General features: G+C 39.0%; 3 protein-coding genes across 3 annotated transcripts; all 3 read right to left on the minus strand.

Moving 5' to 3' along the window:
* Positions 1-2,245: 2,245 nt before the first annotated feature.
* LOC137617989 (uncharacterized) lies at positions 2,246-2,824 on the minus strand. Its single transcript, XM_068347914.1, has 2 exons — positions 2,465-2,824; positions 2,246-2,356 (listed from the first exon to the last, which is right to left on the minus strand). The coding sequence occupies exons 1-2, from the start codon at positions 2,822-2,824 to the stop codon at positions 2,246-2,248; spliced, it is 471 nt and encodes a 156-aa protein (XP_068204015.1).
* An 8,323-nt stretch (positions 2,825-11,147) lies between these two features.
* LOC137617990 (uncharacterized protein MCAP_0864-like) lies at positions 11,148-11,906 on the minus strand. Its single transcript, XM_068347915.1, has one exon. The coding sequence runs from the start codon at positions 11,904-11,906 to the stop codon at positions 11,148-11,150; it is 759 nt and encodes a 252-aa protein (XP_068204016.1).
* Positions 11,907-14,703: 2,797 nt separating this feature from the next.
* Positions 14,704-15,790, minus strand: LOC137617991 (uncharacterized). The gene is made up of 2 exons (XM_068347916.1): positions 15,233-15,790; positions 14,704-14,997 (listed from the first exon to the last, which is right to left on the minus strand). The coding sequence occupies exons 1-2, from the start codon at positions 15,788-15,790 to the stop codon at positions 14,704-14,706; spliced, it is 852 nt and encodes a 283-aa protein (XP_068204017.1).
* Positions 15,791-16,108: the final 318 nt, after the last annotated feature.

A 16,108-nucleotide genomic window follows, 5' to 3' on the forward strand; every position in this document is an offset into this window, starting at 1 on the left:
AATAAACCGATGAAAAAATACGCTAATTGTCTATATCCTATAGACCTATACTAACGATATATTTTTCATTTGTTGACATTCTACGGGTCGGTTGTAGTCGCTCTCGTTCGTTCGTTTGTACATAGTTATTCTATTTGTTTGCGGTTGAAATGAAGGTCAAATTCGGTTAAATCAAGTTATTTACTACAGGAAAGCATATATTTTCTGTTCGAAATGATACCCTGTAATGCAGTAAACTTTATCTACAATGTCCTAGCCTGGCTAGGGAGTCCATAATCCTCTGGCTGTGACGTAGGAGTAGTGAGGTGTAGTGGGTTCGAACGAAGGGAAAATGACTTCGTTTTAAACTCCACCCATTAGGAGAAAAGACTCCGTCGGTTTGATTTTCTTCAGGAAAAACCGAACGTAAGTGATATTGTTGATGTCATTTTTTGAAAAGTTGAGAATTGATATCGAAGATTTGATTGGTGTTCAAGAAATGCGAGGTAGTAAAGTGATCTTAAAGTTCCGGATTGGGTATGTATATGAAACTTTTCTAAATAAATACGATAAAAAAGTTATTTGTTTACCCGATGGACTAAAGTGAAAGGGGCTAATTTTAGCAGTGTATTTACATTTGTTTTAATAAGGTACCCTCCATTTGGTATGGAAAACAGTATATAGAGTGATGTATTAAGTTATTGGGATACGTGGTAGACGAAAAGGATTGTTAAACGGAATACGGACGGCTAAAATGGAAATAAAGAAAAACATCCTATTCGGCGCTCTCTATAGGAGGATATAGTATAGCTTTAATGTACAGTCAAATGCAAATGCCCTATTATCCCTAGTCCCTCTCTGTCATCCACAATATCTGTAGATTCCATAACTTCAGGTGTAGAAGAGTTTGGTTGTTAGGGGGAGGGGGAAAGAGACAGAAGCTGGACGCTGGGTGGAGGGGGGGTTGTAAGACCAGGCTGGGGGAGAATGGGGGTGGGGGGAGGCAGACGCGGGGGGGGGGGGGGGGCAACGAGCTGGGAGAGAACTCCAGGAACTCAGGAAGGGGGAAGTACTACTTGTTAAGAGCTGTGAGCTGTGATGGCTGGGAAAACACAAAACATTATGTATGAACGTAAATTCAATATAATTACTTAGTTCCTGATTATATCATTATAATAATACTTAACTTGCAATCATGTAGTATATATGATGTGATATTTGCTATACCATTCTCGTCAACAACCTTTTTACAAATATTATCGATGTTTAGTTTGACATTGTATTTTGTCCCGACTGAAAGATCTCTCTGAAACACAAGCTAGGAGTAACTAACACTCTCTCTCTCTCTCTCTCTCTCTCTCTCTCTCTCTCTCTCTCTCTCTCTCTCTCTCTCTCTCTCTCATGAATTATACTCATTTTCTTTTTTAATGAGTCTCATTTGCACGGACTCGCAGCGGTGCCCTTTTAGCTTGGAAAAAGTTTTCTGCTACCTGATTGGTTAGAAATATCTTGTCCAACCAATCAGCGATCAGGAAAAGTTTTCGAGCTTAAAGGTCGCTCATGAATGGCAGAGGCAAATGACAGTGACATTGCCCTAGCAGTCAGGACAATGCCTTAGAGACTGACCATATATTATATGATCACGGCCAAGCTTCCTCCTCCATCCAAGCTAGGACCAGGGAGGGCCAGGCAGTGGCTGTTGATGACTCAGCAGATAGACCTATAGGCTCCCCCAAACCCCCCAACCTTAGCTCACAAGGAGGGTAAGGTTGCAGACACCAATGGCACTAATGAGTCTGAGCGGGACTCGAACCCCCGTCTGGCAAACATCAGACAGAGACGTTACTTATCTGGTCACAACAACCAGAATTTTGGACATTTTATTGTTTCGTCTTATACCAAGTGTACTTTTATATCTTAAATTTGGCAAGAGTAGCGGAGCGGCTGCTTCTTTGTCTACATCTTTTCCCACCTTTATGTGGGGTCGATGTTTCTGATCAGCTTTCTCCATCTACCTCTGTCCCACACTTCATCACCGGTTAATCCCTTTGATCCAAGGTCATCCTTGATACAGTCCATCCACCTTCGCTTTGGTCTCCCTCTCCCTCTCCTTCTCGTTCCCTGTACCTCCATTTCCATCACTCTCCTCCCAATATACTGCTCATCTCTTCTCATGACATGACCATACCACCCCAGTCTACTTTCTTGGATCTTATCTGATAGGTTTCTAACTTCCGTGGTACCCCCAATTACCTCATTCCGCATTTTATCTCTCCATGTCACCCCCACACATCCGTCTTATACCAATTGTGCGTTTATATCTCGAAGCATTTGACAAGAGTGGCAGAGCTGTTCTGCTAAACTTTATCTTCGTCTCCTGTTAAAGCAATAGGAATTTAGTTTATTTATAAGGGTTTTCGAAAGAATAATGGGTATTAACATCCCAGTGGACAAATCGTTTCGACTTCGTAAGGGAATTTTTTACCCTAATATCCTTTTTGAAGGCCTGAGCATCCAGCAGATTTTCAATGTGATTAATTTTCCATTCTTTGTCGGCAACCTCATCCTTTAGCTTTTCAATGTCACCGTCTTTATCATTGTTTTCCTTTTTAATGTCGCTATTTATTCTTGCTAGGTCTTCATTCATATCTCGGAGTCTCCCTATTTCCTCTAAAAGTTCCTCCCTTTCCCTCTCTAAATCATATTTTAGGCTTTCTATTTTCAACATAGCTGAATGCTTGCCATCCAGTTCTCCTGTGAGAAATTCCACTTGTCTTGCCAAACTTTCAATTAGACCTTCGTGTTCAAAGTTCTCATCTTGTAATCTTTCTATCTTGTTCAGCATTTTTTTTCTTGCAGGATCTCTATTTGACTATTCAATTCATCTTGGATGAGAAATAACGCAAGAGAACTAGGCGAAGGTTGTAAATTATATTACAGTGGAGCAAATATGGAAGGAAGAAATGGAGTAGGAATAATAATATCGAAAGAGTTGAAGGACAATTTGATTGGGGTGAAGAGGAAAAATGACAGATTTATGAGTTTAAAGCTAAGACTGGGAGCAACAATAGTCAATGTGGTGTGTGGGTATGCCCCACGAACTGGATGTACAGAGGAGGAGAAGGATACATTCTGGGAGGAGATGGACCAGGAGCTTGGAATAATTCCTGCAAGGGAAAGAGTAATTATAGGAGGAGATTTGAATGGCCACTTGGGAATTAGTAAGGAAGGGAAAGAGAGAGTGCAAAATCAATCACTCTTTCTCCCCCATCATTTCTGTCACCCACACCCCAACCTCCATGCACTCTTTCTCCCCCATCATTTCTGTCACCCACACCCCAACCTCCATGCACTCTTTCCCTTCCTTACTAATTCCCAAGTGGCCATTCAAATCTCCTCCTATAATTACCTACTCCATTTCTTCCTTCCATATTTGCTCCACTGTAATATAATTTACAACCTTCGCCTAGTTCTCTTGTGTTATTTCCCTTCCACCTGGTCTCCTGCACACACAGCACTCCAATCTTCCTTCTCTCCATGAGGTCAACCCGCTCTCGCCCTTTTCCAGTCATTGTCCCCACATTCAGAGTTGCTACTCTCATCCTCTCCTCAGATATTTTCCTCTGAGCTTGCCTCTTTAACCTAGCCCGCCCATGACTGGGTAGCCCTTGCTGATTTTTCAGAGGGATCAGGCGAGGTCCTAACGCGTAGCTTAAGGGGAACGCCTTAGCATTAATTTAATTCCTATACTCACTGACCATAGTTGTTTTGGCCAATTTTTAATGGCCGGATGCCTTTCCTGCCACCAACCCTCCCCATTTACCCGGACTTGGGACCGGCACCAAGTTGAGGCTGGCTTACCCCCCTCAGTGGCTGGGTTCTTGGATATTCTCCATTGTTTCCACCTTTTTATTAATCTCACTGTTTTCTTCAATAGTGTATAGTCCATCTTCCAGATACCTATGAGAAAATTGATATAGTGTCTGGGACTACATCAGGGGTTTGCATTGAGCCCTTACCTATTTGATCTAGTCATGGATGTAGTTACACAAGGTATTAGAGATGAGTCTCCTTAGTGTATACTTTTTGCTGATGACGTTATACTGTGTAGCACTAGGCGAGAGGTAGTGGAAGAGAAACTGGAGGAATGAAGAGAAGTGGTAAATAGAGGATTGAAGATCAGCAGGAAAAAGACTGGGTATTTGAGATTGAATAATGGGGGAGAATGGGGAAGTTAGTTTACAAGGAGAGAGATTGAAAAGAATTGAAAATTTCTGGCAATTAGGATCAAAAGTTGCAGAGGATGGTGAGCTGGGGGCAGAAATAAACCACAGAATACAAGCAGGATGGAAGAATTGGAAAAAAGTGCGTAGGGTACTATGCAACAGGAAAATAGAGGTTAGGGTGAAAGGTAGTAAAGTACACAGGACAGTTGTGAGACCGGCAATGATGTATGGAGCGGAGACGTGGGCAATACAGAAGACAGAAGAGAAGATGGATGTGGCAGAGATGAGAATGTTGAGATGGATGTGTGGGGTGACAAGGAGAGATAAGATACGGAATGAAGTCATTAGGGGTACCACAGGAGTTAGAAAACTATCAGATAAGATCCAAGAAAGTGGACTGAGGTGGTATGGTCATGTCATGAGAAGAGATGAACAGTATATTGGGAGTAGAGTGATGGAAATGGAGGTACAGGGAACGAGAAGGAGAGGGAGACCAAAGTGAAGGTGGGTGGACTGTATCAAGGATGACCTTTGATCAAAGGGATTAACTGGTGATAAGGTGTGGGACAGAGGTTGATGGAGAAAGCTGACCAGAAACATCGACCCCACATAGAAGCGGGAAAAGATGTAGACAAAGAAGAAGTAGTAGTAGTCCATCTTAAGATGCCTATGAGAAAATAGATTTAGTAAGTGGTCCACTTGTCACATTGAAAAAGATTTGGTACAAGCAAATCTTTATCAAGAGACATAGCAGACTGAAAAAAGCTAAATCATTTCCCTGATCATAGTCCATCTTCAAGATGCCTGAGAAAATTGATTTAGTAAGTGGTCCACTTGTCACATTGAAAAAGATTTGGTACAAGCAAATCTTTATCAAGAGACATAGCAGACTGAAAAAAAGCTAAACCATTTCCTGTATCATAGTCCATCTTCAAGATGCCTATGAGAAAATTGATTTAGTAAGTGGTCCACTTGTCACATTGAAAAAGATTTGGTACAAGCAAATCTTTATCAAGAGACATAGCAGACTAAATAATATGGACCTTTTCCATAAGTATATTGCATCCTCCATATCATCATCATCATGATGTTTGTCTACATCTTTTCCCACTTTTATGTGGGGTCGATGTTTCTGGTCAGCTTTCTCCATCTACCTCTGTCCCACACCTCATCACTGGTTAATCCCTTAGATCGAAGGTCATCCTTGATACAGTCCACCCATCTTCACTTTGGTCTCCCTATCCTTTTCGTTCCATGTACCTCCATTTCCATCACTCTCCTCCCAATATACTGTTCATCTCTTCTCATGACATGACCATACTACCTCGGTCTACTTTCTTGGATCTTATCTGATAGTTTTCTAACTCCTGTGGTACCCCTAATTACCTCATTCCGTATCTTATCTCTTCTTGTCACCCCACACATCCATCTCAACATTCTCATCTCTGCCACATCCATCATCATCTCTTCTGTCTTCCTTATTGCTCACGTCTCTGCTCCATACATCATTGCCGGTCTCACAACTGTCCTGTGTACTTTACCTTTCAACTTAACCCCTATTTACCGGTCTCATAGCAGTCCACGCACTTTTTTCCAATTCTTCCATGCTGCTTGTATTCTGTGGTTTATTTCTGTCCCCAGATCACCATCCCCTGCAACTGTTGATCCCAAATACCCGAAAGAAGAAGAAGTGGTCCGGTTGTCACACTGAAAAAGATTTGGTACAGGCAAATCTTTATCAAGAGACAAAGCAGACTCGTAAGATAGACCATTTCCCTGTGCATTTCCCAACCTCCAGATAGTTATGAGAAAATTGATCTAGTGACTGGTCCACCTGTCGCCTTGAAAAAGATTTGGTACAGGCAAATCTTTAACAAGAGACATAGCAGACTAGAAAATCTAGACCATTTCTCTCAGTATGTTCGTTCCACATTATCCCCAATGTAGAGGTTGGAGTACTTCCTTAACTTATCCTGATAGTAGTCCAATCTTATGCACAGAAGTTATTATTGCTAGGCATCAACATCCGAACAATAGCTTCGCATCCTCTTCATTCCCCTTTTTTTTAGGCGACTCAGAACTTTGTTGTAACTTGAAAGTTCCCCATTGCCATCTTGTTTCCCTTCGGCCATATCTTTTTCCTACTTCTTCTTCTTCTCCTTTCTTCCCTTCTTAAAAAGAGTTTCTCAATTATTTGTTTTTTCTAGTTTTTATATTTTCAGTATTTTTTAGTTTTTATATTCTTTTGGATTTTTTAGGTTTAATATTTTTTTGGATTTTTTAGGTTTTATATTTTTTTGGAATTTTTATTATTTTTATATTTTTTTTTAGTTTTTATATTTATAATTTTTATTCATGGAGTTTTTATTAACTCCTTAATAGCCGTATCCCTCATTCTTCAAAATTTCTATTTCTTTTTTAAGCTCGGAAATCTTATTTTTCAGACGTTCAATCTTACTGTCTCTCTCCTCCAATTGTCCTCTTATTCTGTCATTTTCTTTTATCTTCTCCATCTTCATTTCAGTCAGTATTTGTACATCCATCTGAAGTTCGATGACCTTGTTCTGTAGTTCGGAGCATCCGTTACCATCACCGTTCATATTCTCCATCATTTGGAAATTATCATTTAGCATCTCGTTCATTTCCTTTAAATGGTTAATCTCACGTTCGTTATCTTCCATATTTTTCTGAAAACTCCTTCAGACGTTGCTCCTTTATTTTGTTTTCCTGTTCTAGCCAATACACGTCATCGGCCAGTTCATTTCTGGCCCTTTCTAACCCAACAATCTCGTATTTCTGTTTTCTGATCTCCCCCTCCAAAAATTCCATCACGTCTCTGTTTTCGTCCCTTTGCCATTCAAGTTTTTCTATCTGTCCATTTAAGTTACTGATTTTAGATTCTAATTCATTTTTCTGTATTTCCACTTCTACCAGAATATTGTTCTTTTCGTTTGTTAATTTGTATTTCTGAATGCAAATTGACAATTGTAATCTCCATTTCCTCTTGCTCCATTTCCAGTTCCTTCAAACGTTGTTCCTTTATTTTGTTTTCCTGTTCTAACCTAAACACATCATCTGCCAGTTCATTTCTGGCCCTTTCTAACCCAACAATCTCGTATTTTTGTTCTCTGATCTCCCCCTCCAAAAATTCCATCACGTCTCGGTTTTCGTCCCTTTGCCATTCAAGTTTTTTTTATCTGTTCATTTAAATGTCTGATTTCAGATTCTAACTCATTTGTCTGTATTTCTACTACTACTACAAGATTTTCATGTTTCTCTTTTTCATTTATGACAATCTGTATTTCATTTCGCAGAGTGAAGATCTCTGATTCCAACTGCGATTTCCCTCGCTGAAGACTTTCTACTTCATTTTTCGTTTGGTCATTTACCCTCTCTAGGTCTTCATTCAGATCTCGAAGTCTCCCTATTTCCTCTAAAAGTTCATTCTTTTCCCTTTCTAAATCATATTTTAGGCTTTCTATTTTCAACATAGCTGAATGCTTGTTATCTAGTTCTCCTGTGAAAAGTTCCACTTGTCTTGCCAAACTTTTAATTCGACCTTCGTGTTCAAAGTTCTCGTCTTGTAATCTTTCTATCTCTCTAACATGTTCAGCATTTTGTTCTTGCAGGATCTCTACTTGACTATTTAACTCATCTTAGATATTCTCCATTGTTTCCACTTTTTTTATTAATCTCATTGTTTTATGCGACAGGAAAATAGGGGTTAAGTTGAAAGGTACAGTACACAGGACAGTTGTGAGACCGGCAATGATGTATGGAGCGGAGATGTGGGCAATAAAGAAGACAGAAGAGAAGAAGCTGGATGTGGCAGAGAGGAGAATGTTGAGGTGGATGTGTGGGGTGACAGCAAGAGATAAGATATGGAATGAGGTAATTAGGGGGAGCACACGAGTTAGAAAACTATGAGATGAGATCCAAGAAGTAGACTGAGGTGGTATGGTCATGTCATGAAAAGAGATGAACAGTATATTGGGAGTAGAGTGATGGAAATGGAGGTACAGGGAACGAGGAGGAGAGGGAGACCAAAGCGAAGGTGGGTGGACTGTATCAAGGATGACCTTCGATCAAAGGGATTAACTGGTGATGAGGTGTGGGACAGAGGTCGATGGAGAAAGCTGACCAGAAACATTGACCCCACATAAAAGTGGGAAAAGATGTAGACAAAGAAGAAGAAGAAGAAGTAGTAGTCCATCTTAAGATGCCTATGAGAAAATAGATTTAGTGAGTGGTCCACTTGTCACATTGAAAAAGATTTGGTACAAGCAAATCTTTATTAAGAGACATAGCAGACTGAAAAAAGCTAAACCATTTCCCTGATCATAGTCCATCTTCAAGATGCCTATGATAAAATAGATTTAGTAAGTGGTCCACTTGTCACATTGAAAAAGATTTGGTACAAGCAAATCTTTATCAAGAGACATAGCAGACTGAAAAAAGCTAAACCATTTCCCTGGTCATAGTCCATCTTCAAGATGCCTATGATAAAATAGATTTAGTAAGTGGTCCACTTGTCACATTGAAAAAGATTTGGTACAAGCAAATCTTTATCAAGAGACATAGCAGACTGAAAAAAGCTAAACCATTTCCCTGATCATAGTCCAGCTTCAAGATGCCTATGAGAAAATTGATTTAGTAAGTGGTCCACTTGTCACATTGAAAAAGATTTGGTACAAGCAAATCTTTATCAAGAGACATAGCAGACTAAAAAATATGGACTTTTTCCATAAGTATATTGTATCTTCCATATCATCATCATCATGATGTTTGTCTACATCTTTTCCCACTTTTATGTGGGGTCGATGTTTCTGGTCAGCTTTCTCCATCTACCTCTGTCCCACACCTCATCACTGGTTAATCCCTTAGATCGAAGGTCATCCTTGATACAGTCCACCCATCTTCGCTTTGGTCTCCCTCTCCTTCTCGTTCCCTGTACCTCCATTTCCATCACTCTCCTCCCAATATACAGTTCATCTCTTCTCATGACATGACCATGCTACCTCGGTCTACTTTCTTGGATCTTATCTGATAGTTTTCTAACTCCTGTGGTACCCCTAATTACCTCATTCCATATCTTATCTCTTCCTCTCACCCCACACATCCATCTCAACATTCTCATCTCTGCCACATCCATCATCATCTCTTCTGTCTTCCTTATTGCTCATGTCTCTGCTCCATACATCATTGCCGGTCTCACAACTGTCCTATGTACTTTACCTTTCAACTTAACCCCTATTTACCGGTCGCATAGCAGTCCACGCACTTTTTTCCAATTCTTCCATGCTGCTTGTATTCTGTGGTTTATTTCTGCCCCCAGATCACCATCCCCTGCAACTGTTGATCCCAAATACCCGAAAGAAGAAGAAGTGGTCCGGTTGTCACACTGAAAAAGATTTGGTACAGGCAAATCTTTATCAAGAGACAAAGCAGACTCGTAAGATAGACCATTTCCCTGTGCATTTCCCAACCTCCAGATAGTTATGAGAAAATTGATCTAGTGACTGGTCCACCTGTCGCCTTGAAAAAGATTTGGTACAGGCAAATCTTTAACAAGAGACATAGCAGACTAGAAAATCTAGACCATTTCTCTCAGTATGTTCGTTCCACATTATCCCCAATGTAGAGGTTGGAGTACTTCCTTAACTTATCCTGATAGTAGTCCAATCTTATGCACAGAAGTTATTATTGCTAGGCATCAACATCCGAACAATAGCTTCGCATCCTCTTCATTCCCCTTTTCTTTAGGCGACTCAGAACTTCTTTGTAACTTGAAAGTTCCCCATTGCCATCTTGTTTCCCTTCGGCCATATCGTTTTCCTACTTCTTCTTCTTCTCCTTTCTTCCCTTCTTAAAAAGATTTTCTCAATTATTTGTTTTTTCTAGTTTTTATAGTTTCAGTATTTTTTAGTTTTTATATTCTTTTGGATTTTTTAGGTTTAATATTTTTTTGGATTTTTTAGGTTTTATATTTTTTTGGAATTTTTATTATTTTTATATTTTTTTTTAGTTTTTATATTCTTTATATTTTTTATTCATGGAGTTTTTATTAACTCCTTAATAGCCGTATCCCTCATTCTTCAAAATTTCTATTTCTTCTTTAAGCTCGGAAATCCTATTTTTCAGACGTTCAATCTTACTGTCTCTCTCCTCCAATTGTCCTCTTATTCTGTCATTTTCTTTTATCTTCTCCATCTTCATTTCAGTCAGTATTTGTACATCCATCTGAAGTTCGATGACCTTGTTCTGTAGTTCGGAGCATCCGTTACCATCACCGTTCATATTCTCCATCATTTGGAAATTATCATTTAGCATCTCGTTCATTTCCTTTAAATGGTTAATCTCACGTTCGTTATCTTCCATTTTTTCTGAAAACTCCTTCAGACGTTGCTCCTTTATTTTGTTTTCCTGTTCTAGCCAATACACGTCATCGGCCAGTTCATTTCTGGCCCTTTCTAACCCAACAATCTCGTATTTCTGTTTTCTGATCTCCCCCTCCAAAAATTCCATCACGTCTCGGTTATCGTCCCTTTGCCATTCAAGTTTTTCTATCTGTCCATTTAAGTAACTGATTTTAGATTCTAATTAATTTTTCTGTAGTTCCACTTCTACCAGAATATTGTTCTTTTCGTTTGTTAATTTGTATTTCTGAATGCAAATTGACAATTGTAATCTCCATTTCCTCTTGCTCCATTTCCAGTATCTCGATTTTCTCTGAATATTCCTTCAGACGTTGCTCCTTTATTTTGTTTTCCTGTTCTAACCAATACATGTCATCGGCCAGTTCATTTCTGGCCCTTTCTAACCCGACAATCTCGTATCTCTGTATTCTGATCTCCCCCTCCAAAAATTCCACCCTGTCTCGGTTATCGTCCCTCTGCCATTCAAGTTTTTCTATCTGTCCATTTAAGTAACTGATTTTAGTTTCTAATTAATTTTTTGTATCCGAATATCGTTCTTTTCGTTTATGTTAATTTTTATTTCTGAACGCAAATTGACAATTGTAATCTTCATTTCGTCTTGCTCCATTTCCAGGTCCTTCAAACGTTGCTCCTTTATTTTGTTTTCCTGTTCTAACCTAAACACGTTATCGGCCAGTTCATTTCTGGCCCTTTCTAACCCAACAATCTCGTATGTCTGTTTTCTGATCTCCCCCTCCAAAAATTCCACCATGTCTCGGCTATCGTCCCTTTGCCATTCAAGTTTTTCTATCTGTTCATTTAAATGTCTGATTTCAGATTCTAACTCATTTTTCTGTATTTCCACTACTGCTGCAAGATTTTCATGTTTCTCTTTTTCATTTATGACAATCTGTATTTCATTTCGCAGAGTGAAGATCTCTGATTCCAACTGGGATTTCCCTCGCTGAAGACTTTCTACTTCATTTTTCGTTTGGTCATTTACCCTCTCTAGGTCTTCATTCAGATCTCGAAGTCTCCCTATTTCCTCTAAAAGTTCATTCTTTTCCCTTTCTAAATCATATTTTAGGCTTTCTATTTTCAACTTAGCTAAATGCTTGCCATCTAGTTCTCCTGTGAAAAGTTCCACTTGTCTTGCCAAACTTTTAATTCGACCTTCGTGTTCAAAGTTCTCGTCTTGTAATCTTTCTATCTCTCTAACATGTTCAGCATTTTGTTCTTGCAGGATCTCTAATTGACTATTTAACTCATCTTGGATATTCTCCATTGTTTCCACTTTTTTTATTAATCTCATTGTTTTATGCGACAGGAAAATAGGGGTTAAGTTGAAAGGTAAAGTACACAGGACAGTTGTGAGACCGGCAATGATGTATGGAGCGGAGATGTGGGCAATAAAGAAGACAGAAGAGAAGAAGCTGGATGTGGCAGAGAGGAGAATGTTGAGGTGGATGTGTGGGGTGACAAGAAGAGATAAGATATGGAATGAGGTAATTAGGGGTAGCACACGAGTTAGAAAACTATCAGATGAGATCCAAGAAGTAGACTGAGATGGAATGGTCATGTCATGAGAAGAGATGAACAGTATATTGGGAGGAGAGTGATGGAAATGGAGGTACAGGGAACGAGGAGGAGAGGGAGACCAAAGCGAAGGTGGGTGGACTGTATCAAGGATGACCTTCGATCAAAGGGATTAACTGGTGATGAGGTGTGGGACAGAGGTCGATGGAGAAAGCTGACCAGAAACATTGACCCCACATAAAAGTGGGAAAAGATGTAGACAAAGAAGAAGAAGAAGAAGTAGTAGTCCATCTTAAGATGCCTATGAGAAAATAGATTTAGTGAGTGGTCCACTTGTCACATTGAAAAAGATTTGGGACAAGCAAATCTTTATCAAGAGACATAGCAGACTGAAAAAAGCTAAACCATTTCCCTGATCATAGTCCATCTTCAAGATGCCTATGAGAAAATTGATTTAGTAAGTGGTCCACTTGTCACATTGAAAAAGATTTGGTACAAGCAAATCTTTATCAAGAGACATAGCAGACTGAAAAAAGCTAAACCATTTCCCTGATCATAGTCCAGCTTCAAGATGCCTATGAGAAAATTGATTTAGTAAGTGGTCCACTTGTCACATTGAAAAAGATTTGGTACAAGCAAATCTTTATCAAGAGACATAGCAGACTAAAAAATATGGACCTTTTCCATAAGTATATTGCATCCTCCATATCATCATCATCATGATGTTTGTCTACATCTTTTCCCACTTCTATGTGGGGTCGATGTTTCTGGTCAGCTTTCTCCATCTACCTCTGTCCCACACCTCATCACTGGTTAATCCCTTAGATCGAAGGTCATCCTTGATACAGTCCACCCATCTTCGCTTTGGTCTCCCTCTCCTTCTCGTTCCCTGTACCTCCATTTCCATCACTCTCCTCCCAATATACTGTTCATCTCTTCTCATGACATGACCATACTACCTCGGTCTACTTTCTTGGATCTTATCTGATAGTTTTCTAACTCCTGTGATACCCCTGATTACCTCATTCCATATCTTATCTCTTCCTGTCACCCCACACATCCATCTCAACATTCTCATCTCTGCCACATCCATCATCATCTCTTCTGTCTTCCTTATTGCTCATTTCTCTGCTCCATACATCATCGCCGGTCTCACAACTGTCCTGTGTACTTTACCTTTCAACTTGACCCCTATTTACCGGTCGCATAGCAGTCCACGCACTTTTTTCCAATTCTTCCATGCTGCTTGTATTCTGTGGTTTATTTCTGCCCCCAGATCACCATCCCCTGCAACTGTTGATCCCAAATACCCGAAAGAAGAAGAAGTGGTCCGGTTGTCACACTGAAAAAGATTTGGTACAGGCAAATCTTTATCAAGAGACAAAGCAGACTCGTAAGATAGACCATTTCCCTGTGCATTTCCCAACCTCCAGATAGTTATGAGAAAATTGATCTAGTGACTGGTCCACCTGTCGCTTTGAAAAAGATTTGGTACAGGCAAATCTTTAACAAGAGACATAGCAGACTAGAAAATCTAGACCATTTCTCTCAGTATGTTCGTTCCACATTATCCCCAATGTAGAGGTTGGAGTACTTCCTTAACTTATCCTGATAGTAGTCCAATCTTATGCACAGAAGTTATTATTGCTAGGCATCAACATCCGAACAATAGCTTCGCATCCTCTTCATTCCCCTTTTTTTTAGGCGACTCAGAACTTTGTTGTAACTTGAAAGTTCCCCATTGCCATCTTGTTTCCCTTCGGCCATATCTTTTTCCTACTTCTTCTTCTTCTTCTCCTTTCTTCCCTTCTTAAAAAGATTTTCTCAATTATTTGTTTTTTCTAGTTTTTTATATTTTCAGTATTTTTTAGTTTTTATATTCTTTTAGATTTTTTAGGTTTAATATTTTTTTGGATTTTTTAGGTTTTATATTTTTTTGGAATTTTTATTATTTTTATATTTTTTTTTTAGTTTTTATATTCTTTATAATTTTTATTCCTGGAGTTTTTATTAACTCCTTAATAGCCGTATCCCTCATTCTTCAAAATTTCTATTTCTTCTTTAAGCTCGGAAATCTTATTTTTCAGACGTTCAATCTTACTGTCTCTCTCCTCCAATTGTCCTCTTATTCTGTCATTTTCTTTTATCTTCTCCATCTTCATTTAAGTCAGTATTTGTACATCCATCTGAAGTTCGATGACCTTGTTCTGTAGTTCGGAGCATCCGTTACCATCACCGTTCATATTCTCCATCATTTGGAAATTATCATTTAGCATCTCGTTCATTTCCTTTAAATGGTTAATCTCACGTTCGTTATCTTCCATTTTTTCTGAAAACTCCTTCAGACGTTGCTCCTTTATTTTGTTTTCCTGTTCTAGCCAATACACGTCATCGGCCAGTTCATTTCTGGCCCTTTCTAACCCAACAATCTCGTATTTCTGTTTTCTGATCTCCCCCTCCAAAAATTCCATCACGTCTCTGTTTTCGTCTCTTTGCCATTCAAGTTTTTCTATCTGTCCATTTAAGTTACTGATTTTAGATTCTAATTAATTTTTCTGTAGTTCCACTTCTACCAGAATATTGTTCTTTTCGTTTATGTTAATTTCTATTTCTGAACGCAAATTGACAATTCTAATCTCCATTTCCTCTTTCTCCATTTCCAGTTCCTTCAAACGTTGCTCCTTTATTTTGTTTTCCTGTTCTAACCTAAACACATCATCTGCCAGTTCATTTCTGGCCCTTTCTAACCCAACAATCTCGTATTTCTGTTTTCTGATCTCCCCCTCCAAAAATTCCATCACGTCTCGGTTATCGTCCCTTTGCCATTCAAGTTTTTCTATCTGTCCATTTAAGTAACTGATTTTAGATTCTAATTAATTTTTCTGTAGTTCCACTTCTACCAGAATATTGTTCTTTTCGTTTATGTTAATTTCTATTTCTGAACGCAAATTGACAATTCTAATCTCCATTTCCTCTTTCTCCATTTCCAGTTCCTTCAAACGTTGCTCCTTTATTTTGTTTTCCTGTTCTAACCTAAACACATCATCGGCCAGTTCATTTCTGGCCCTTTCTAACCCAACAATCTCGTATTTTTGTTCTCTGATCTCCCCCTCCAAAAATTCCATCACGTCTCGGTTTTCGTCCATCAAGTTTTTCTATCTGTTCATTTAAATGTCTGATTTCAGATTCTAACTCATTTTTCTGTATTTCTACTACTACTACAAGATTTTCATGTTTCTCTTTTTCATTTATGACAATCTGTATTTCATTTCGCAGAGTGAAGATCTCTGATTCCAACTGGGATTTCCCTCGCTGAAGACTTTCTACTTCATTTTTCGTTTGGTCATTTACCCTCTGTAGGTCTTCATTCAGATCTCGAAGTCTCCCTATTTCCTCTAAAAGTTCATTCCTTTCCCTTTCTAAATCATATTTTAGGCTTTCTATTTTCAACTTAGCTGAATGCTTGTTATCTAGTTCTCCTGTGAAAAGTTCCACTTGTCTTGCCAAACTTTTAATTTGACCTTCGTGTTCAAAGTTCTCGTGTTGTAATCTTTCTATCTCTCTAACATGTTCAGCATTTTGTTCTTGCAGGATCTCTACTTGACTATTTAACTCATCTTGGATATTCTCCATTGTTTCCACTTTTTTTATTAATCTCATTGTTTTATGCGACAGGAAAATAGGGGTTAAGTTGAAAGGTAAAGTACACAGGACAGTTGTGAGACCGGCAATGATGTATGGAGCGGAGATGTGGGCAATAAAGAAGACAGAAGAGAAGAAGCTGGATGTGGCAGAGAGGAGAATGTTGAGGTGGATGTGTGGGGTGACAGGAAGAGATAAGATATGGAATGAGGTACTTAGGGGTAGCACACGAGTTAGAAAACTATGAGATGAGATCCAAGAAGTAGACTGAGGTGGTATGGTCATGTCATGAGAAGAGATGAACAGTAT

The sequence above is a fragment of the Palaemon carinicauda genome, chromosome 24 (assembly GCF_036898095.1).
Source record: "Palaemon carinicauda isolate YSFRI2023 chromosome 24, ASM3689809v2, whole genome shotgun sequence".
Lineage (NCBI taxonomy): Eukaryota > Metazoa > Arthropoda > Malacostraca > Decapoda > Palaemonidae > Palaemon > Palaemon carinicauda.

Excerpts from the sequence above, each read along its gene's own strand:
- LOC137617989 (XM_068347914.1), bottom strand. The coding sequence starts at position 2,824 with ATGCTGAACAAGATAGAAAGATTACAAGATGAGAACTTTGAACACGAA. Across the intron at positions 2,357-2,464 it reads CCTTCAAAAAGGATATTAGG|GAGACGAAGATAAAGTTTAG; the intron begins GTAAAAAATTCC and ends TTGCTTTAACAG.
- LOC137617990 (XM_068347915.1), bottom strand. The coding sequence starts at position 11,906 with ATGGAGAATATCCAAGATGAGTTAAATAGTCAATTAGAGATCCTGCAA.
- LOC137617991 (XM_068347916.1), bottom strand. The coding sequence starts at position 15,790 with ATGGAGAATATCCAAGATGAGTTAAATAGTCAAGTAGAGATCCTGCAA. Across the intron at positions 14,998-15,232 it reads CAAAAATACGAGATTGTTGG|ATAGAAAAACTTGAATGGCA; the intron begins GTTAGAAAGGGC and ends TTAAATGGACAG.